Source organism: Rhinopithecus roxellana, chromosome 8 (assembly GCF_007565055.1).
Source record: "Rhinopithecus roxellana isolate Shanxi Qingling chromosome 8, ASM756505v1, whole genome shotgun sequence".
Lineage (NCBI taxonomy): Eukaryota > Metazoa > Chordata > Mammalia > Primates > Cercopithecidae > Rhinopithecus > Rhinopithecus roxellana.
Genome location: NC_044556.1, coordinates 125,360,149 through 125,382,470, shown reverse-complemented (window position 1 = coordinate 125,382,470; position 22,322 = coordinate 125,360,149). Strand labels below are relative to the sequence as shown.

General features: G+C 43.3%; 1 protein-coding gene across 2 annotated transcripts in view; it reads left to right on the top strand.

Annotated features, from left to right (window-relative positions):
- The window catches only part of TNR (tenascin R), a 419,993-nt gene that overhangs the window by 319,899 nt on the left and 77,772 nt on the right, over positions 1-22,322 (top strand). The window contains exons 3-6 of one of the 2 annotated variants that reach the window (XM_010367389.2): positions 8,123-8,684; positions 11,744-12,220; positions 18,272-18,535; positions 21,171-21,286. In XM_010367389.2, coding sequence (XP_010365691.1) covers positions 8,186-8,684; positions 11,744-12,220; positions 18,272-18,535; positions 21,171-21,286 — 1,356 coding nt within the window. In that variant the 5' untranslated portion in view covers positions 8,123-8,185. Of the gene's footprint in view, positions 1-8,122; positions 8,685-11,743; positions 12,221-18,271; positions 18,536-21,170; positions 21,287-22,322 lie in introns of those variants that run through there. The other variant, XM_030936693.1, reaches the window with a different exon arrangement.

Here is a 22,322-nt window from a genome sequence, read left to right as displayed (position 1 = left end):
TGGCTACTTCTTTTCCTCCTCACCTTCCCAGACCTTCCTCCCAGTCTCTCAAAAGTCAGAGGAGGTCATGTGGAGGAGGAAGAGGAAAAGAAAAACAACTTTAGGTAGGACACAAGCTTCAGCCAACCTCAGTGACCCAAGTCTCTCCCCACAGGCCTCCCTAGAGGGGAGTGAGCACCTTATTAACTAGGCACTAAATCAGCCTTGAGGACGATCCTGTTATCCACCTCTTACAGATTACTCAGAGAAATCTCTGGTGCTGGCCGTGATAATTATATTGATAAGGAAGCTGGAGGAAATGAATCAATGGAAGTGCACAGATCTCTTGAGTATCAATCTATCGAATTACTGCAACTCTCTTGCACTCCCATTTGTAGGGTCATTAACCATCTGTCTTCCTCACAACTATTAGTGTATCGTTGAGCCCTGGGTGTATTATCTATCCCTCAGGTTTATATTTTCTCACTCTACCTGCGAAACTCTTATGTTTCTCCACCAGGCTAGCACTCTTCCATTTTTTTTCTCCTCCACCTTCTCTTTTTTTTCCTTCCTTCTCTGTTTTTCCCTATTTTTCCCATCTTAGTCCACTTGGGCTGCTAAAAGAAAATACTGTAGACTGGGTGGTTTATGAACAAAAGAAATTTATTTCTCACCATTCCAGAAGCTGGGAAGTCCCAGGTCAAGGTGCTGGCAGCTTCAGAGTTCGGGGAGGGCTCACTCTTTAGTTCTTAGGTGGCACCTTCTAGCTGTGTCCTCACATGTAGAAGAGGCAAGGAGTATCCTTATCTCCCTTTTATTTTGAGACACGATCTTACTCTGTCACTCAGACTGGAGTGCAGTGGCACAATCTCAGCTCACTGCAGCCTCAAGCAACCCTTCCACCTCAGCCTCCCGGGTAGCTGGGGCTACAGACACACACCACCACGCATGGCTAATTTTTGTAATTTTTGTAGAGACATGGTTTCGCCATGTTGCCCAGGCTGGTCTCAAACTCCTGGGCTCGAGAAATACACCTGCCTTGGCCTCACAAAGTGCTGAGATGACAGGCATGAGCCACTGTGCCCAACTCTCTCTACGTCTTTTATAAGGGCACTAATCCCATTCATGGGAATTTTGCCACCATGACTTAATCACCTTCCAAAGTCCCTACCTCTTAATGCCATCCTCTTGGGAATTTCAGCATATGAATTTTGGGGGGACGCAAACATTCAGACCATGGCATCCTGCTTCTCCTACAACCAGTTTATTTCTTTAACTGGCCCATTTTGGTTCGAGTCCTTGACTCTTACTTATTCTAGTCTCTTTGACTCATCTGAGATACAGGAAGAGAGTGAAGGGCAGAGAGGAGGCTCTGCTAGTCCCCTCGAGCCTTCTAAGTTGTTGCCTTTGCAGACAGGTTTTGCATCTCATTTAAATATTACCCACTGTCTCATACCAAAGACACAGAATGGGTCCCAGAACAAGTAAGACCTCTTTAAAAGAGATGAACATATCCAATGCAGCACTTCCAGACATGCCACAGCATTAAGCCAGGCCTTTCTCATGGCAAGCTGCAAATTCTGTCCAACAGCATCACTAAAAAGTGCTAAAGAGGCCGAGCGTGGTGGCTCATGCCTGTAATCCCAACACTATGGGAGGCCAAGGCAGGTGGATTACCTGAGATCCAGAGTTTGAGACCAGCCTGGCCAACATGGTGAAATCCCGTCTCTTCTACAAATACAAAAATTAGCTGGGCGTGGTGGCACACACCTGTAATCCCAGCTCCTTGGGAGGCTGAGGCAGGAGAATTGCTTGAGCCTGGGAGATGGGTGTTGCAGTGAGCAGAGATCATGCCACTGTACTCCAGCCTGGCCAACAGAGCAAGACTCTGTCTCAAAACAAAAAAAAAAGTGCCAAAGAAAGAGGCCACCTGTGGAACAGTCAGCATTCTTGGCAGTACAGAAGAATAAAAGGTGGCCACAGAGAATGAAGGCAGAAATGAAGTTTTCAGGGACACAAGAAAGAAAGCCACTTTGAAATAATTAGTGACATGAGCTTAGCAACACTACGGGCGCATTGATTAAGTAGGCATTTAATAAACATTAGTTTCACTTCCCCCTTCAGCAGTCCTCCGAGAAAGTGAGAAAAATGGAGCACCTCACACCATTCATTCTATCTTCTTTCTCTGCCTTCCCCTAGAAAAGCAGCACAGGAGATAAGCAGACAGGTTGACAGTGGTGTGACAAGGGATGGATTGTCATCCATCCCTTGGGTAGAACTGGAGTGCAGGACATATTGGGAGATCTCAGAGAAGTGAATGAAGCCAGAGGGAGCCCATGAAAGGCCATGGGTTTCTATAACTGCTGGCTCAGTGGAGAATTGTTCTGGAAAATGACAAGTTTAGAAAATGTCCCCCAGCTCCTCTAGGATCAAAGTTTACTGGGTTACAATTGCTCCTGATTTCAGGGACACTATAGAGGCTGGAGACTTTTAAATAAAGAGCCATCAAATAAGCCTCTCGAGGAGAGACTAAAGCAATTTCTGAGGAGATAGCTTGAATTGGTGGAGAAAACATTAATCTCAAAGTCATCCCTGTCAGAAAGTCCTAAATCTGAACCCGGGGGAGAAGAGTGTTGACTTGTAAGAGCTCTAAGTCTTTTCATGAGAATGGTATGTAAACCCTAATTAAAGCTGGCTGGAAAACAGACACTGAGAGCACAGACCATGGTCTGCAAAATCTGGGTTCAGTCTTGGCTCCTCTGCACAATAACTGTGCAATCTTGGTCAAATCCTTTGACCTTTCCTGAGATTGATTTTCTTCATCTTAAATAATGGAGACAGAAAGAGGACCTATCATCACAGGAAAATCACCACAGGGCCCTGCTGGTTGTCTGCAGCAAGTCTGATTGACTGATGCCCCATTCTGATTGGTTCCCGCCCAAACCACACCAGTCGCTAAATATCTTGACTCTTAAATATCACTGTTCCCTAGCTTATAGGTTGCTGTGAGAAATAAATAAAATAATACAAGGAAAATGCTTAACTTGGCCCAATTATTACTAGTATTTGTTATGGGCTGAATTGTGTCCCTGCTTTCCTAAGAAGGCGTGTTGAAATCCTAACCCCCAGAACCTCAGAATGTAAACTTATTTGGAAATAGGGTCATTGCAGATAAAAGTAACTAAATTAAGATGAGATCACACTGGAGTGGAGTGGTTCCTCTAATCCAGTGTGACTACTATACTTTTAAGAAGACAACCATATGAAGAAACAAGGAGAACACAGGGCACAGACAGAGGCAGACTGGAGTGATGCATCTACAAGCAGAGGAATGGTGAGGGATGCTAGCAGTCACCAGCAGCTGGGAGAGCAGCATGGGGCAGATTCCCTCTCAGAGACCTAGGGAAGAATCAACCCTGCTGATGCCTGACTTGGACTTCTGCCACCAGAACTATGAGAGAATAAAGTTCTGTTGTTTTAAGCCACTCAGTTTGTGATTATTTGTTACGGCAGCCCTAGGGAACTAATGCCATATTATAGTGGGTTGGCTCCTCAAAGCCCACTAAGACCAAGAATTTATAAAGCATCAGGAAAGAGAAGACCTCAATGTTCATTCTGGCCCAATCGCTCATCTGATGCTTAACATCCTTTCTTCGGCACTCTCATTAAGTAGTGTTTCCACTTGTACCTGAACACTTCCAGTGACCAGGAAGTCACTACTTACCATGACACCCAGGTAACTTTCATTATTAGCAATGCTAGTCTGTATATTGACCTAATATCTGTTTCCTTGTAGATTCTCCCATTTGGTGGAAACCACTTCCCTAGGACCTTTTGCCATATACTTAGCATTTTACAACCCTTCAAATACTTGCATTCATTGAACAAGCCATGCTCTTGTACATATCATAGTTTTAGCAAATGTAAGTTCTTCTGTGTGAAATGAACTTTGGCCTCCTCCACCTAAAGAATAATCCATTAAAGTCAAGTTTGGTACTATCCCCTGATAGAGTAGGTTACATGATGGGAAAAAGCAATCCCCAAATCTGGGCTTCAAACATCAAAAGATTATTTCTCATATGACATGTTCTCACATGACATGTCCACTGTGAGTCAGCAGGAAACTCTGTAGTCACCGGGGGACCCAGGCTGGCAGAGCAGAGCAGCCATCATCCTGAACTCTGCCAGTCACCTCCAGAGAGAGAAAGCTCTAGGGTGTCTCCTATCAGCAATGTTAATGTACCAGCCCAGAAAAGACACCCACCACTTCCTCTCACAATTCATCGGCCAGAACTAGCGCCATAGCCTCGCCTAACCAAGACAGGGCTGGAAGATGCAGTCCTCCTGGAAAGCCAGGCCAGAAATATTTGGCAAACAGCACTGACGGCCACCCCACCCACTCTGCGTGCCACTCCCTGCAGCCCCCGGCAGAGTTGTTAGCATCTCCTCCAGCCTTCTCAGAGAAGGTGATGTATTTGTTAGCCATGGTAATTATCACATTGCATTGTCGTTATATTTACTTGTGTTTTCATCTCCTCCATGAAAATGAGAGTTTCTCAAGGACAGGTTAGGGCATAATAAGTGTTTGATATGTGGATGCATTTGAGAACAGTGACCATCTATCCAGTGTAAAAGCCAAATGACTTACAGGGGTTTACAAGACTGGGCATGGCCTGGTCCCCACTACTTCTCTGACCTTATCTCCCCACAGGGCTCCCTTGTTCATTTGGCCCCAGCCACACTATGCCTCAAACTCACCAGACCGGCCCCTGCCTCGGAGACTCGAACTATTCCCTCACTATCTATTCAGCTCACCACCCCACTTCTGTTGGGTGTCCTCTCAGCTGTCAGCTTCTCAGAGAAGCCCGTCCTGATCATGCCCCACACAATGTCGACCTGCCCGGCTCCCTCCATAGCAGTTACCACTTCTTGACACAAGCACAAACTCATGTGTGTTGCATTATCTCATGCTAAATATCACATAATTTGTATTATATAATATATTATATATATGACATATATAATTGTTTGTGGTATTTATTTATATGCCCCAACCCCCCCACCCACATATACTTGAATGCAACTTCTAAAAGAAAAAGACCAGCATATAGTAGATACTCAATAAATATCTTTCAAATGAGTGAATGATAAATGAATAAATGTACCCCCTAAGTCTTCACATCTTTGGACCAAAATCCTAAACTTATCCGTCTCATATTATAGGATTTTGAGTCCCTCTAACAACCCAGGCACCTAGAAGTGGCCAATGATCAGTGCAGTAAAGAGTAGAACAACATAGCCCCTTGTCTATCTTTTGTCTTATATTTTAATTAATATAGCCTATGTTTGAATAAGAGTTCAGGGGTTACAAAAATCACAGTGTTGACTGACTCATAGCAAGTTTAGTTATTGACTAAGATATTTAGTGTTTTTTACACATAAAACTGTACCTTTCCCCCTCCATGTAATTTTGTAGCTGTCACTTTGGACCTAAAAGTGTAGGACCTAACATTTTTCTCTCTTAATTTCCCTGTCACTTGTCTTCCTTTCCATTGATAATGTCATTTATTCATTCACTTATTTTGAATGTCAACTATGTGCAAAAAAGCTGTTAAGTGCTATGGGGTGCTATGTGATCATTTTCCAATTCCCAGAAGAAAAAATTATTCAGCAATATCCACATGCATCAGATAAACTTTGCTTTAGTTAGAAAGATAGCTAAGACCCCGTCTGTCTGTAAATGACTGATAGCAGAGCCTTTCAATGATAGGAGGGCTCAAGAAAGTGATGCTCAAGAAAGCCATGCCTAGAGAACCTAAAAGTGAGGAGGCAAGTAGAGACTTGGATGAGAGGGGGCTTTAGGAGCTTACAGGTAGGAGGGTAATTTGATCCCAACATGTCACTCTACCTATCCCCAAGATTTATTTACCTTGTCTGGAAGTGGCCAACACAGCATCATCTCCCACATTGCTCCAAGGATCTCACCCATCTTTGGACAAGGCTATGTTAAGGATTGGGCTTTTCTGTTGTCCACTAATGAATAAGACATTTCATGTGTTCCAGTGATTTCAGGGAAGGTCTTGACTAGGGGAAGAATCGGAACAATTATTCCACTTGTCTGCAAACAATATTTATTTATGTCAATTAATGCTGGGTACTGGGTAAATATTATACAGATAATAATTCTATTAACCCTACAACCTTGTAAGATAAGTACCATTATTATTTCCACTTTACAGATAGGGAAACTGAAGCACAGAGCAGGTAAGAGAAACTGAGGCACAAAGAGCTTAAGTGATCTTCCCGCAGCTAGAAAATGAAAGAGCTGAGGCTTGAACCTAGACAGAGACTCCATAGGCTCCAGAGTCTGCAGTCTCAACAGCTCTGCTCTGGTCTGCTCCTGTCCATATTGCAAGAAGGGACAGATAATAGTCAGTATATAGTAAGGGCTGAATAATAAGGCATGATTTTATACTAGGTACTAATACAGGTTATTCCTAATAAAATCAACCCTCAGGCATTGTTCAGAACTGAAATTGAACAGACTAGTATCTAACTTGAGGATAATGGAGAGGGATTAAATTAGTTGGAGAATGATTTAACCTTTTGCTCACTGAGCATTTTCTCATGAATTCATCTTTCCATCCTTCCAGGGATCCACTTATCCACTTATTCAACAACTATGCACTGAGCACTCTCACCGTCCTGGAGCGACGGTCACACACTGCAGATAAGACACGGTCTGACCGACAAGGACTTAGCAGTCCAGGTGAGGAGAAGCAGGCAAAGGAAGCCCATGGTCTAGCATGGCAAGTGCTGTCAGAAGCGGGGCCTGGAAGAGAGGGATATGAATTCAGCCTGCATTTGAGAGAATAGCTGAGGAGGCAGGAGGGAAAAGATGAGAGACAAATGCTCATGGAGAAAAGAACATTGAATCTGACCCTAGCAAAATTTTCTAATCGCAATATTCCTGGGAAGATCTTAGAAATTACACAATTTCCATCAAAAGCAAGAGAAAATGGAATATTCTTTTCAAGAAAGGCCCTGGGACATAGTAATTAATAATACAGGTTTTGGAGTCAGACCTGCATTCAAATCTTAACCTCTCTTGGAAGAACTTCCTCCATTAGAAGATGGAGCTAATCATAGTGTCCCATCACAAGGTTGTCCGGAGGGTCATGTAAGCTCATGTGTGAGGGGCTCAGCACAGTCTGTACTGAGTACAAATGCAGTAAATCCTAGTTGTGACCTTCTTCTCAGACGCATAGTCACACTCACTTGGTCCCTTAGTCCTTAATCTTCTTAGTAACTCTTAGAACTAAGGTTTGTAAATCTCTTTTCTGTTTTGCATAGAGAATACAAAAGGAATAAAATTTCTGTAAACCTGATTTGCATCTCAGTGAGTTTATTGTACTCTATGGTTCTTGGTGACTAGGTAACCAGCAGAGGAGCTAATTCATTATTTTACCAATTTAAACAGGAACTTGGAAGAAAAGCATCTGGAGGTCACAGAGCACAAGGACTATACTAACATGAAGATTTAAAGAAAGTTCAGCTCACACAGCCATAGATAATCACAAATGTACCCAAGGATTATTAACAATCACAATTACCTGGAGCTATATTATTTACCTGGCTGGTTATTCTGAAGACAACTTGTATGAATAGATGAGCTGAGAGGAGCTCATGAAGTTGTTTTGAAGTGGCTGGCAGAGTCCTTTTGCAATAAATATCTGGGGAAATAGGAGAGGACACCCAAGGCTCCCTGGTCCAATTTCTCACCTGGAAGTGAAAAGAAACTCTGAGTACTCCTCAGAGGAACAGCCCATCCACAGGGCCCCAGCCCCCAGTCCTCATGTTTCCTCCAAGAACCACTTGCCCACCATGGGACCAGACCCGTGTGTTCCAGATAAGCCTTTTGAGAAAACAAAATAGTATGCAGAAGCAGTGTCCATTTTCAGGGGTCCAGTCCTCTAGGGAACAAAGTCCTGGGCCTTTATGACATTGGGCAGCCACTGTCCCTTCCTGATGTCCCCCTTGAAAATCTCTGGCTGCCTATTCCTGAGCTTTGTAGGCTTGTGCAGAGCCATGGTGCCAAGGCATAGGTCTCAGAGGATGTCTCTTTCCTTGGTTTCCCTTGCAGATTCCCACAACTCCATGCTGTGTGCTGCAGGCTGGTCCTGAACCCAGATCTCTGGCTGAGAGGATGGGGGCAGATGGGGAAACAGTGGTTCTGAAGAACATGCTCATTGGCGTCAACCTGATCCTTCTGGGCTCCATGCTCAAGCCTTCGGAGTGTCAGCTGGAGGTCACCACAGAAAGGGTCCAGAGACAGTCAGTGGAGGAGGAAGGAGGCATTGCCAACTACAACACATCTAGCAAAGAACAGCCTGTGGTCTTCAACCACGTGTACAATATTAACGTGCCCCTGGACAGCCTCTGCTCCTCGGGGCTAGAGGCCTCTGCTGAGCAGGAGGTGAGCGCAGAAGACGAGACTGTGGCAGAGTACACAGGCCAGACTTCAGACCACGAGAGCCAGGTCACCTTTACACACAGGATCAACCTCCCCAAAAAGGCCTGCCCATGTGCCAGTTCGGCCCAGATGCTGCAGGAGCTGCTGAGCCGGATCGAGATGCTGGAGAGAGAGGTGTCAGTGCTGCGAGACCAGTGCAACGCCAACTGCTGCCAAGAAAGTGCTGCCACAGGTAGAGTTTGGGAGCTTGCAGCGTGGTCTCAGGAGGGGAAGGAGAGGGCTGAGCAGAGATGGAGAGTGAACAAGAAGGACCAATGCATTTCCAGCAAAGACACACTCCCAGCAAAACCCTGGCATCTCTTCACACGGTCAAAGGAAAAAAGTGCCTTAGTCTGTAGCTGCCGGTTAATATGTCTCTAAGATCTAAATGCACTTCGTCCCTGAGGGATTCAGTCCAGGGATTTTCTACACTGCGTAGCCAGTTTGAAATACATTAACCTGATTTTGGGGGGATGAGTCAGGTAATGGTTCATCGGTTCAGCACAGCAACTTCGATGGCGAGCAGGGAATTTGATGTCTGTCTTCATTCATCTTTGGTTTTCACAAGCTGTTGAATTAATATCTATCCATGTTAACCTGAGGGACTAGAGAATGCAGACGCTCTGTTCACTCAATCACAGCCTTTCTCCCATCTGAGTAGATGACAGTCATTAAAGTCTCGGAGGACCTATCCCCATCTTCTCCAGTGAGATGGAAGTTTTAGTCCCTGCCCCCTCAACAAGCACTCAGAAGCGTATGCACACACACACACTCTCTCTCTCACACACACACACGCATGCACGTATGCATGCTCTCACACACAACACACTCACACAGCTTAGTGCACCCTCCAAAAGGCTGAAATCTCAGGGGATTTACTTCTAACATTGCCCACCCCTAATTACTAACCCTTATGAGTTATTATCTTTACCTCTCTGCAAGACATAATTAAGTCTTCAGAGTCAGAATTCCCAAGTTCAGATCCTGAATCTGCTGCTTCCTAGCTGATGATCTAAGCAGTTACATATCTGTGCCTTCCTTTCCTCATCTACAAATGGTGCTAGACTAGAGCAACAAGAAGTTATTAACAATGAAAGCACCTATTCAGATGTCAGCCTGGCTTCTATAAGTACTGTATAAGCATCAGCTGTTATCAGCTGATGCCAGTGAGTGGGAATTGTATGTGTACCCCTTTGGGCACAGCTTTTCTCTCCCAAAAGGTACCTTAGACCCCATGCAATTCAGTTCTTTGATGACAAGAGACATTTGTCTTGAGTTCAAGCACTCACCTCTATAGGGTCCATGATCTCAAGGCTTTCAAGGGATGAAGGCTGGAGGTGGCAGAGTGAAATTTTAACAGAGTCTAGATGGCCTGCAGCTACAGAGGGGTATCAGACACATTCACTCTGAGACACAGCAAGTCTAGAGGCAGTCACTGAGGACTAAAATATTTCATGGGTTCCTCTCACATCCTTCTCCTCCCCATAACCAACACTATAAATTAAACAATCTGAAGAACAGAAGAGCAAGTCCAGTTCTACTGTGCTTCAATGACAATGGTCAGGTCAGCTCATCTTTTCAACGAAGCTGAATAGGGGAAAGTCCTAGGTTTCCATGAGCATGGACTCTGCAGCTCAGGAACTTGGGACTTCTATAAGTGAACTTTTTGCCAGCCTTCCACCAGGATCCCTGGCAAATGTGGGAAACATCTGCAAGGAAGAGCTAAGTTAAATAATGTCAGTAAAGTATATTTTCATGGGAGCGGCATGAAGTGGCAGAATTAAGCAAGGATGTAACTTACTGACTTCATATCCTCAGGGCCAAGTGCAAAGAAGGATGCCAGCAGGTACTCCATTTGTATTTCTTTAGTATGTTTACTTGAATCATGCTAGGCAGATAAATTAGCCACTGTCGTTATCCCATAGTAAGGGCTAGGACAGAGACATGCATAGAATCCCAAAGGGGTCACAGCAAACAGTAACTAAATGAGAGTGAGGTCCTGGGGAGTCTTTGAAGTAACCCTGGCACTGGGTTTTGATGAATGAACAGAGTGAGTCAGATGGCAGGCAGGGAGGGAGCCTGACGGGTTTGTAACATGTAAGACCTTTCTCTGCACAGTGGACTCAGTGCTCAGCCTACACCCCCTTAGGTCCCTCACAATCCCATAGCCAGCACCTGGGCATCCTGGTCAGAGGGCTGTCCTCAGTTTGTTGGAAACTTCTTGGGCTGCCCAAAGAGCGAATGAGGGGCTGAGGGATTCACATGCCCTCAGGGACAGACCTTAACCCACAGTGAAATGTGACCTTCACTGCCCAGAGCGCCCTGCAGAACTGAACCCAAGTGACTCTCCTGGGACTTGGCTTGATAACGCACCTGGGCTTGAGCACGTTCCCTTCCTGATTGTCCATTCTTCCCTACCAGTTTTTTCTGGGAACACCTTCCAATAAATCACTTTTACATGGATCTTTATCAAAGACCTACTTCTAAGGAATCCACCCTAAGACACCTTAAAGGTGAGCTTCTGGAGGACAAGGGATCAGATCTCATTCATCTTTGCCCCTAGCCCTGTGCTAGGCATAGACAGCCCATGTTAGGTGAAAATATTTATTTATTTATTTATTTATTTATTTATTTATTTTGAGACGGAGTCTTGCTCTGTCCCCAGGGCTGGAGTGCAGTGGCCGGATCTCAGCTCACTGCAAGCTCCGCCTCCCGGGTTTAGGCCATTCTCCTGCCTCAGCCTCCGGAGTAGCAGGGACTACAGGCGCCCGCCACCTCGCCCGGCTAGTTTTTTGTATTTTTAGTAGAGATGGGGTTTCACCGTGTTAGCCAGGATGGTCTCGATCTCCTGACCTCGTGATCCGCCCGGAAAATATTTATTTTTATTTTTTATTTATTTATTTATTTTTTTGAGACGGAGTCTCGCTGTGTCGCCCAGGCTGGAGTACAGTGGCCGGATCTCAGCTCACTGCAAGCTCCGCCTCCCGGGTTTACGCCATTCTCCTGCCTCAGCCTCCGGAGTAGCTGGGACTACAGGCGCCCACCACCTCACCCGGCTAGTTTTTTGTATTTTTTAGTAGAGAAGGTGAAAATATTTATTAAATTGGATGTGTATCAAACTATGTTGAGCTTCACTCTCAGCAACAGAAATCTGGTCAGAGAATGAGTAGAGAGACCTTTGCCCATCCTTCCCCAGCACCATTGACAGGAGAGGCCACTGCTGCTCTTTGACCTTCTCCTTGACCATTCCAGGACAACTGGACTATATCCCTCACTGCAGTGGCCACGGCAACTTTAGCTTTGAGTCCTGTGGCTGCATCTGCAACGAAGGCTGGTTTGGCAAGAACTGCTCGGAGCCCTACTGCCCGCTGGGTTGCTCCAGCCGGGGGGTGTGTGTGGATGGCCAGTGCATCTGTGACAGCGAGTACAGCGGGGATGACTGTTCCGAACTCCGGTGCCCAACAGACTGCAGCTCCCGGGGGCTCTGCGTGGACGGGCAGTGTGTCTGTGAAGAGCCCTACACTGGCGAGGACTGCAGGGAACTGAGGTGCCCCGGGGACTGTTCGGGGAAGGGGAGATGTGCCAACGGTACCTGTTTATGCGAGGAGGGCTACGTTGGTGAGGACTGCGGCCAGCGGCAGTGTCTGAATGACTGCAGTGGGCGAGGACAATGTGAGGAGGGGCTCTGCATCTGTGAAGAGGGCTACCAGGGCCCTGACTGCTCAGCAGGTAGGCAGGGGAACTCTCTGGGGTGTTTGGCAAGGGTGGTCCAGCAAACTAGCTGGATGCCTCCAGTTAACTTGGGAAGAAAGATGAGTGAGAAAGTGAAGTTTAGGCAAAATAATTCTCGATTGAGTTGTACTCATTTGCTTTCCAAGAGAGCTGATTTCTTGAGTCAATAACAATTGATGAGGCAGATTAAAGAGGATAAAGAGTGGAAATAGGAAAAGGTCAAGTTCAGGCTGAAAGCTGGATTGTTACCCCTGAGACTGGGAAAAGGCAATGGTAGCAATGATGACAACACCTCATTGTCCTTGAGGTGGAGGAGGGTAGACAGTGAGGTCATGGGACCATCTTAGGTAAGGCCATTCTCTAACTCTGAGGTATCCCAAGCGTTCCATCTGCTCAAAATATCTCCCTCATCAGTTGCCATATTCCAGGAACGCCTTACGCAATGCTACTGCAAGAGATGGTGGTTGGTCTGTGAGGCTCTCTGATTATCCTGGAGCTTACAGATTGCAAGATGTTATTAATTTATGAAATGGTTCTAGTGGAGCAGAGTGTTTTTAGACGAGGATTTAAATCTAAATAGAAATAAAGTACTAAGGACTTTGGGTAACAGCTAACATTCTAACAATTAGTACAGAATATTAAAAGAGTATGACTCTGTTCCAGATGACTATCTAGCAAATTAGAACCAACCCTATGTATAGTCTACAATGTCAAAGCTGATAGAAAGATGATGTCCTACAATGGGGATCTAAACCCAACAGAGAGGAAAAAAAAAAAAACTGTGTCTCATTGGGACTGATTCTCTTTTGGATACAAATCAGATTATGTTTATTATTTCACTATAGCTCATCCTCTTCTGACTAAATCAGTGACTATTGCGCATACATTTGTTTACATTCTAAACAGTACAGATTAAGTGGTTGGTCCTTTCCATTTAGGGCTCAGAGAGCCCACTGGGATTATTTAAAATAAAAAATAACAACAAACAAACAAACATTTTAAACCTTCTAATGGAGCAATTTTAGGAATTCTCTGATAAGTCATGTGACATCAGTTGAAGGGGGAAAGCCTGGTAAGCCAGGTTCACCAGCTTTCTGTAAGCCAGAGTTACTCCTACATGGCAGGCAACGTTCCTGCACATTTAACTTCAACTTAAATTATTTTCAAAAATCAATGGTAATAATGAAAAGAAAAACAACAATAATGCACTGTGCTTAGGGAAAAAAGATTTAATGTTCCCTACTTTTTTCCATATCCAATTATTTCATTTAGCCTCCCAATTTTGTTTACTGAATTGAAATATCTTTCTAAAAATATAGTCACCACACCAATTATCCCAAAGTGAATTTCAAGCAGAAATTAAGCCTTATTGTTTCTGAATCCAAAGTCACTAGGCACCTTCTGGGAAGCCAGGCTGATGCATGGCCCCAGTTCCCATCCAGGGGATCAGGCTCCATGAGGCCCCATCTGGAGGACAGCCAGGGTCAGTGTGGGCCATCGCTGTGTTGATGCTATTCTGTAGCGCACATGCTTCTTAGTAGACTCAATCTTTGGTGGTCTGGATATACCTGTCACATTCTTGACCCTGCCTTTCTACAGGGATAGGTTCATTTGCAAACAAAATCTTGATCTAATCCAGGACTCACACTGAACCCTCCTGGCTACCCCAGGGAAGACGCAGCAGCTGCTCGCATAGCTACAACTGGGTTGAGTCCAAACTATGAGCACGTTACCTCCGACATGGTACCTCTGTGCTGCTTGAGGAACACTTCAATAGGCCCAGATAAATTACTTTACAGGTTCCCAAAGCATGTGAAGAAGGACAGTTGCATAATCTCCATCTGTTTCTATAGCAACCCTAGAGCCACCACTCATTTGCAGGAGGTCTACTCTTAAGGCCTGCTTTTTAAACCAAGTGCTACAGGTCTCTTCCAGAGAAGTATCTAGGTCATTATCTAAAGTGCTACTTTGCTTGCTCTTTGTGAAAAGGCTGTAGGAGAAGGGGCTATTTATCCACTGTTTGACGTTCCTGGCTGGGTGCACACACCACAGCACTATGTTCCCATTGCCCATAGGACTGAGGAGAGGAGAGAGAAGGGTTAGGAAGGTGAAAACACTGAAAGTCTCAAAATATACTTCCTTATAGGGCATTCTTTTCTCTTTGGAAAGGGCGTAGAAAATAGCTGCCCGTTGTGTGGATTTCATTCTGAGGCCCCCCAGGTCTGCAGCACTTGAGCACAATTGAACAATGTTGCCAAGGTCACTACATTTGACTCCTAGCCTTGATCTATCCTCATAGTGTGCCAAGGGACAAAATCTCAAGACTTCCCCCTCCATTTTCTGCCCATGTACAGATAACAGAACAAAACATTCATGAATATGAGAACTTAAAACAGGCCTTAGAAAGAAGCTTCTCATTTTACAGATTTAAAAAGCAGCAGTCAGTGAGACAGATTTTCCCAGAGCCAGACAGCTAATTAATGGCAGAGTAAGAAAAAGAATCCTGGTCTCCTACCAGCTTCTAGCACTCTTTTATCTTCTCTGGAATGCAAAGTAGAATAGAATTGAAAAATAAAAATTTTAAAGCCACATAGACAAAGAAGTAGCCTTTTGGTATGAAAGCTGAGCTCCATCACATGATAAAAAAAAAAAAGGGAGGTGTCAGAGGTAGGGTGGAAAAGCACATTCAACCATTTGTCCACATCTCTCCCCAGTGATGGTGGTTAGTGCGGGGGCTGCCCAGGGAGCTGGCCAAAACTCCCCTGGAGCCAGCAGGATAAAAGAACCATCAGAGCAGGGTCTTGAGACAATCCAGAAAGCTGTTCCCTGGACTTCAGTCAGACCCACGGAGATTCATCAGTGTCAGCCTCTGCTCTGTCAGGACTGCAGCCAGCCCAACCTTTGGCACCCGAAACCACTTGCTCTTTGGAGTAAGACACATCACGGAACTAATTCCAACTGCTCTCACCACATAAGTGCAACATTTATGCAAGATCTAAAAAGGAAACAGCATGGCATCTTTGCAGATAAGCAACCCTGATTCCTCAAGCCACAGTTTATTCCTCTTTAACAGCCTGCTCTTCCTCAAGTTTCAAAGTTGACACCCCAAAGAAAGTAAGACTAAGAATACTTTGCACTCACCATGAATTCATTGAATTAAGGCAGGAGGCTCTTTGATTGTTTGTGGTACAGTTCAATATAATTTTGTTTTATAAGGATTACTGATGCCTAGTGTACATAGCTGTGTACATAGCTGCTGCTAAGTTAGAGTGCAAGTAGTGGTGGTCTCCTCCATTGAGCCACCATTGTCAAGACCACTTCCACGAGGAATGACACCAGTTACTGCTTTCTCGGTCAGAAGTGTCGGCAATGTTTACCACCAGGCTCAGGCCTTAAGCTAAGTTGCCAAGATTTTTTTTTAAATCCTTCTGCACCTCTTTTTTTGCTTTAAAATCCCAAAGTGCTCTTCTTAGATCACCCTCTATTGTCAATATTAGCTTTGAAGAAGGAAGCAAAAAGGAATACACTGATTTGTTCCAAATGCCTGAAGAATTGCTGGTGACTTGAAATTTGAAGTGGTCATTTCTGCCACTCTGACAGAAGTCCTGCATAGGAAACCTGGAGTTAATGTGTTGAATCACAGGAGACAGGCACTAGAGAACCTGTTTAAAAAGAATTTTCTCACCTCTAGGATGAGCACCAGTCTAGAGGTCACATCTACTAAGATCATTTGAATTATTCCTAATATAGTTGACTTTGGGAGGCCATGTATAAATGAAAGGAGGCATCTTGTGCCATCTGTAACATGCTGCCTAAATTGTAGGGGAAAGAATAAAGACTGTGGAAGATCAGGGTTTGACAGTCAGTTCTGCTATGACACCACTCTGACTTCTGGCACATCCTTAACCTGGGATTCAGCTTCCTCATTGGTAAAGCTGGGATAATTATATCTACATGAACTACCTCATAGGGCTGCTATTAAATATTTTTTTAAATTCTAGTTAGATGGTATATCTGAAAATAGTTTATAGACTGTGAAATGCTACACAAACGTAAAGTGGTGTTGTATATTGGCTAAGAAGTTTTACAGTCATTCTACCTGCATTCTAATCCTAGCTTCTATGTTTGCTGACTGTGTGGTCCAGTTTTGTCACCTATAAAATAGTAGTAATAATGATACCTTAATTCCACAGTGTTGGCAAGAGGATGAAATGAAATAATCTACATAAAAGTGGTTAGCATTGTACCTGGTGCATAAGAAGTGCTCAGTAGTGCTCGGTATAATCATGCAAAATCCTGACAGGTTCTAAATATCAACTCTTCTTCTCATGGCCTAGGAGTCATTCTGTACGTGTTATACAGGCTGTCCCAAAGATTTTAGTGAAATTCAAAGCTTTAAAAAGGTCAGAAATATAGGTGATACAGTTTATAAAACATCATTTGAAAGTTTATTTAAATTTCATTTACACTTCTTTAGTTTTATAAATTTTAAACAAAAATTTTTAAAATTTTTGTTTCAGTCAACATTTGTCATCCTCAAGTAGCTCTGCTTTCTAGACTGTTTTATTCAATGAATGGTTTTAGGTAAAAGTAATTGAAGCAAATGTCCAGCAGTGCATATATATGCTGCTGATTCTATCCTGTGAGTCTGGGATCTGTTAAAGGTCTCCTTGTATCTCTGCCTTTGCTGAGGATTTGAGGGTGCCTGTGTGAATACAATGAGACAGCACTCTCCACTCACATGGTCCTGCAAAACACAGCTGGCTTCAGCCTACCTGGTTGTAAAGGGGAAGGGTGAGATTACCCAGGGGAGAAATTCAAAACCTATGACAATGCTTAAACTCATGGAAGCCTCCACTACATATAAATTTATAAGTTAATAATGATCATTTAAATAAATATTGGCTTGATCTTTGATTTAATCTATGGGCAGGTCTAATTACAGACACACTGGAGTTAGCCTCCTAGTTAGTCTTAAAGTCTTAATTATTTAATGGCCACAACACTGGTGAATCTTCATTTTCCAAGACGATACACAAAAGGCTATTTCTATGTGTTTTAACCTTTGGTGACTCCAAGCAGTATTTGAGAAATCAGAAGAAAGTAAAGCAAAGTCCTCAAGAATGTTTTTTTTATCATCATCATCTCCAAGATTGAGGCTAACAAAAATTAGTTTAACACAAGCTAGGTTTCTTTCAGAACATAAGTGGTCTTTAAAAGGGAAAATTCTACAATAATGGGCTGTTGAGTGTCTTCATCAGGCCATGGTATCCAGGACTTACTGTTTTGGCTTCTCATAATTTGCAAGATAATCAGGAATGAGTCTTTATTTCCACTTGCCAAATCAGATATTGGCTCCCAGAGCAATCTGATGACAATAACTTATTAAACCACCAAAAATTTTGGCCAGTGGTGTGCTGTTAAATATCTAACAACCTGGCTCTCTGAAGGAAAAAAATTTAAAAGCCCTGTTGTGTAGCGTTTGCCAGTTTCCATGATGTAAATACTCTCTCCATGGCCAATTTCAATTACCAACGTGACGTCACTAAACATGGAGCTGGAAACAGATGTGTAGTAGGGTACATTCACAGAATATTTTCACCAGACAGATAGAGCACACATAAATTATCTGAAAGGTATAGATAATAGTAAAATGTAGTCAAATAATTTGAAAGTGATAAATTTTGAGTATCTATTACCTTTGTTTTTAATATAATTTACTTAAGTATTAGGTTATAAAATTGAATCTTTAGTAATGGCTCTATTCAACGACAGTCTTGAAACGGTCCTGAAAATTTGACAATCAGCCTTTACAAGCCAGTAGGAGCTGGCTCCAGTGCATGTTCATGACCTTATAGACATTGTGGTACTAAGCACCAAAAAGACAAGAGCCTGCTCATAAAGGAAGTTACAAATCACTTAGAGCCATTGAGCCCAGCAGAACATATAGACATGGCATAGGGGGTGAGAAGTGAGGAAGAAAGTTGAGTCCAGGATGGGGAAGGCAATCCTCTGAGCTCATGCTATCTATGTATTGCCTCCTGGTAGTTGCCCCTCCAGAGGACTTGCGAGTGGCTGGTATCAGCGACAGGTCCATTGAGCTGGAATGGGACGGGCCGATGGCAGTGACGGAATATGTGATCTCTTACCAGCCGACGGCCCTGGGGGGCCTCCAGCTCCAGCAGCGGGTGCCTGGAGATTGGAGTGGTGTCACCATCACGGAGCTGGAGCCAGGTCTCACCTACAACATCAGCGTCTACGCTGTCATTAGCAACATCCTCAGCCTTCCCATCACTGCCAAGGTGGCCACCCGTACGTACCATTTCCCCGTCCTGCTTCATTTTCCTTTTCTCCTACATGAGATCATGGACATTCATGATAGTAGTGTCTTTTCTTAATTCTTCAGGGATGCCTGGAATAGTCATTGCCTTTGAGGGGAAGGGCTACAGATGTGGTCCATTTAGAAAGGATACATCATTAAAAAGCACTTTCGATTAAAAAGAGTTTCCAAATTCAGGCAGCTTTCATAAATTATAGAACCAAAAGGACAAAAAGTACTTTAATTATAGAGTACTGACTTGTTATAAACTAGACTCTGATTAGAAGTCAAGGAAAGTATGAGACATCTACAGACTTTGAATCAGTTAGAGATACAAAACAAGGAGATATGAACTAGTACCTCTAAGAAGTAAGTGCTAAATGGTATGTTCTCGACCGTAAGTGTATAGCAAAGTGAGAAAAAAATCGTATTTAAAACCACAACTGACAACATCCCCTTCTCCTGATAGAGAGGTGGCATAATTTCCTCCTGGTCTTTTGTTTAGCAAAATATCTTAATAGTTCATTTTAGTTATAAATGTTGAAGCCCTAGAGCATAGTTTAGAAGGATTCACAGAGAAGAGAGAGAGATGGAGACAGAAAACAATCTAAACTGCTCTCCATAAGAAATGAACAGTTTTTTTACACATAATGGGAAACTTTTGTGGGTGTGTATCTGTATTTTGTGTATGTTCAAGCATAGAAAAATATAAAAGATTGCATACCAATTATTAACACTGACTACATCAAAGAGTAGAATAAGAAGGAGATAGGAAATTATTATTATATTTTTCTATATACCCCTCTGAATTCTTAAATTGATACAATAAGCCTGTTTTAGTTCATAATTTCAAAAGCCAGGCAGAAGAATTTAGACAAGAGAAGTTCTCATCACCCCAAGTCTACTGCAAAACCTGCATGCACACAAGTGCCTGTGTGCCTTATGTGGAAACTCTTCAGAGAGATCATGAGAAAGGGGCTGTATCTGATTAAAATCCAGGAAGAGAGAAGAGAACATTCACAGGAGATGAGGTATGAGTGATACAGAGATTTTTAGCAGTAACAAGAAACTGGAACAAGAAGTGACCATGAAAACATAAGCCCTCTAGAATTCAGACAGCTCTTGGGCCAGTAAATAGGACTTACCACCAGATAAGGGGTAAGAGATTTGAGCCCATTTTGTGTAGATAAGATGGTATTTGGGTAGCAAATACCACGAAAGTTCAGAAAAGGAAAAGGCCAAGGTAGAAAGAGCCTTGAAATCTTCATGGAAGCTCCAGGACTGAATTGAGCTTTGAAGGATGCAAGGATAGAGACAGGCAGAGGGGAAAGAATTAAGAAGTCATCTTGTCCCCTTGCTTTTCAGGTGACAGAAATTCTGTTACAATTTTGGACTCTGCTATGAGATGAGTGCTGACTCTGTTAATATGCCTATAATTATCTCTGTTTATATTTGACCTTTTTAAAAAAAAAAAAATTTCTGGTGCCTGAGAACTGGTTTTAAATATCTGCAATGATTGTGCAGAGAGGCAGGTCACCATCTGCCGCTTTTCCCACCTTGCTCCGGGATGAGTCACCATCCTAAGTGCCTGGCCTAACTCCCAAGCGTCTACTCTCTGATCCACATGCATGCGCAGTGATGAGGTTTCCATCTCCTGTGGCATTTATTATGCCAATTCAGGGCATTCCCTCAGGCAAGCTCCCAGGTGACAAGGACAAGATCATGTAAACCACCTGACACACCTTCAAGTGGGTTCACAGTCAGCCCTGCCTTCCAACCAAGAAGCATGAAAACGCTTCCAAACAGGAAGGATGAGAAAATCTGTCCTTTTTCCAATGGGAATAGCCCATGAGAGGCAAAGCTAAAATGGGAGCAGGCTTCCTGGAGAACTGAGAAAAGTCATGCTGTCATATTTCAGGGCTGATAATTGGAACTCCATTAGGACAAGCACACTTCCATCTCACAAAACCTGTGCATGTGTATGTGTCTGTGTGGTTGGGGAAGAAGGGGCGGTGGGAGGAAAAGAGGGAGATACACGAAAAATTCAGACCATCCTAGACTTACTGATTTGAGCTAAACAAAATACTCTCAATGTGCATCAATGATCAAGGAAATCACTCTAGTATTAATTCTGAAATTGGTTTGCTCCACACCTTTAGTTAGCTTTCTCTGTGCCTCTCTTTTCCTGTATGCAAAATGACAACACTGATAGAAGCCATCATAGTGCCTCCCGAGAGTGCTGTAAAGCTTCTAAAGATACTGCTCAAGTCCTCTGGAAAAGGCACTATATTATATATGAAATGCCAAGATCTACTACATTAGTAAGAAAGGGAAAAGGATGTCTGCATCTTAATAGTAACCTATTAATGTAATAAAAAGCATTAAAATTATTTCTATATATTGTGTTTAAGTTAACTCATGTATTCCATCAACATCCAGCAGTAGGGCCACAGTGGGATGGGTAGTTCCTGCACCTGGGACTCACTGTGTCTGGAGTAAGATTGGGATTGTCCACCAGACACCACCATGCCCATGGCGTGGAGGGAGTTCACCAAGACAAAGCATCAGGCAATGCTCTCTGTCCCAAGGGTTAGCCATGACATTGTCACCTACATTGCTGTTTTCCAGATCTCTCCACTCCTCAAGGGCTACAATTTAAGACGATCACAGAGACCACCGTGGAGGTGCAGTGGGAGCCCTTCTCATTTTCCTTTGATGGGTGGGAAATCAGCTTCATTCCAAAGGTAACACTCACCTGTTAAACTGTCAGACAGACTTATTTGGAGTATTTGTACCTTTAGCTTGGAATCAGGGGCAGCAAGGAAGGCGCTACCCAATATCTCTCTCCATGCCATTAAAGACACAAAATGGCATGTTGTGGGTGTCTGGGATGTAGAACATTTCTGTGACAAATATGTGGTAATGACCCACTGACAAGAGTAACTCCAATCATGGCACCCTGACCTTGCAGAACAGAGGATGCAGGAAGCAGCCACCAGCTCCAGCTCTCTGCTGAGATAACTCTAGGGCCTGATGAACCATGGTTTTGGTGAGCGTGAAAGCCAGACCCTCAAAAAATCGAGGCTTCTCTTTAGAACATAAGAAAAGCCAGACTGAATCAGTTACATAATCAGTCAAAAGCTTCATTCTGTGCAGACAGATGCACCAGAGAAAAGTCAGCTTGCGTGGCATCAATCTCTAAAGGTTATAGACATAACACAAAGACACCTTGGCTCTCCTGGATTACTCATAATAAATTTGTAACCTATTAATTTAGCAACTTATTTTATCAGTCTATGACTTTTAAAGTATCCTAAGATTCCTTTCTACTCTTTAAGGCAGTATTTCTTTATTTTCTTAATTCTAAAACTAACTTTTCCGAATTGCCAGAGGTGCATGCCTGGCTCCAGATTTCCAGAATTTGTTGACCCTACCAGTGTCCTCCCTAACTGTACCACACATGAGGATATAAAGTTCAATCAGACTCCTTCCCTCTGTCTTTATTCTTCAACATCAAAGAACGTTTTTTAGCCATTCATCAGACTTAATGACAAATGATACATTTTTGGCTAACAAGACTATGATTTCACCATTCTTTTACTCCAAAATTCTTGGAGCCATGAACTGTTAGAATTACAAAAGACCTTCAAGTTCACAGGGTACAACCCCTCATTTTATATCTAGTTTAGTTTAATATATAGAGACTATGATTCAGAAAACTTGAAGGACCCCTCATTTTACATCTAGTTTAGTTTAATTTATAGAGACTGTGATTCAGAA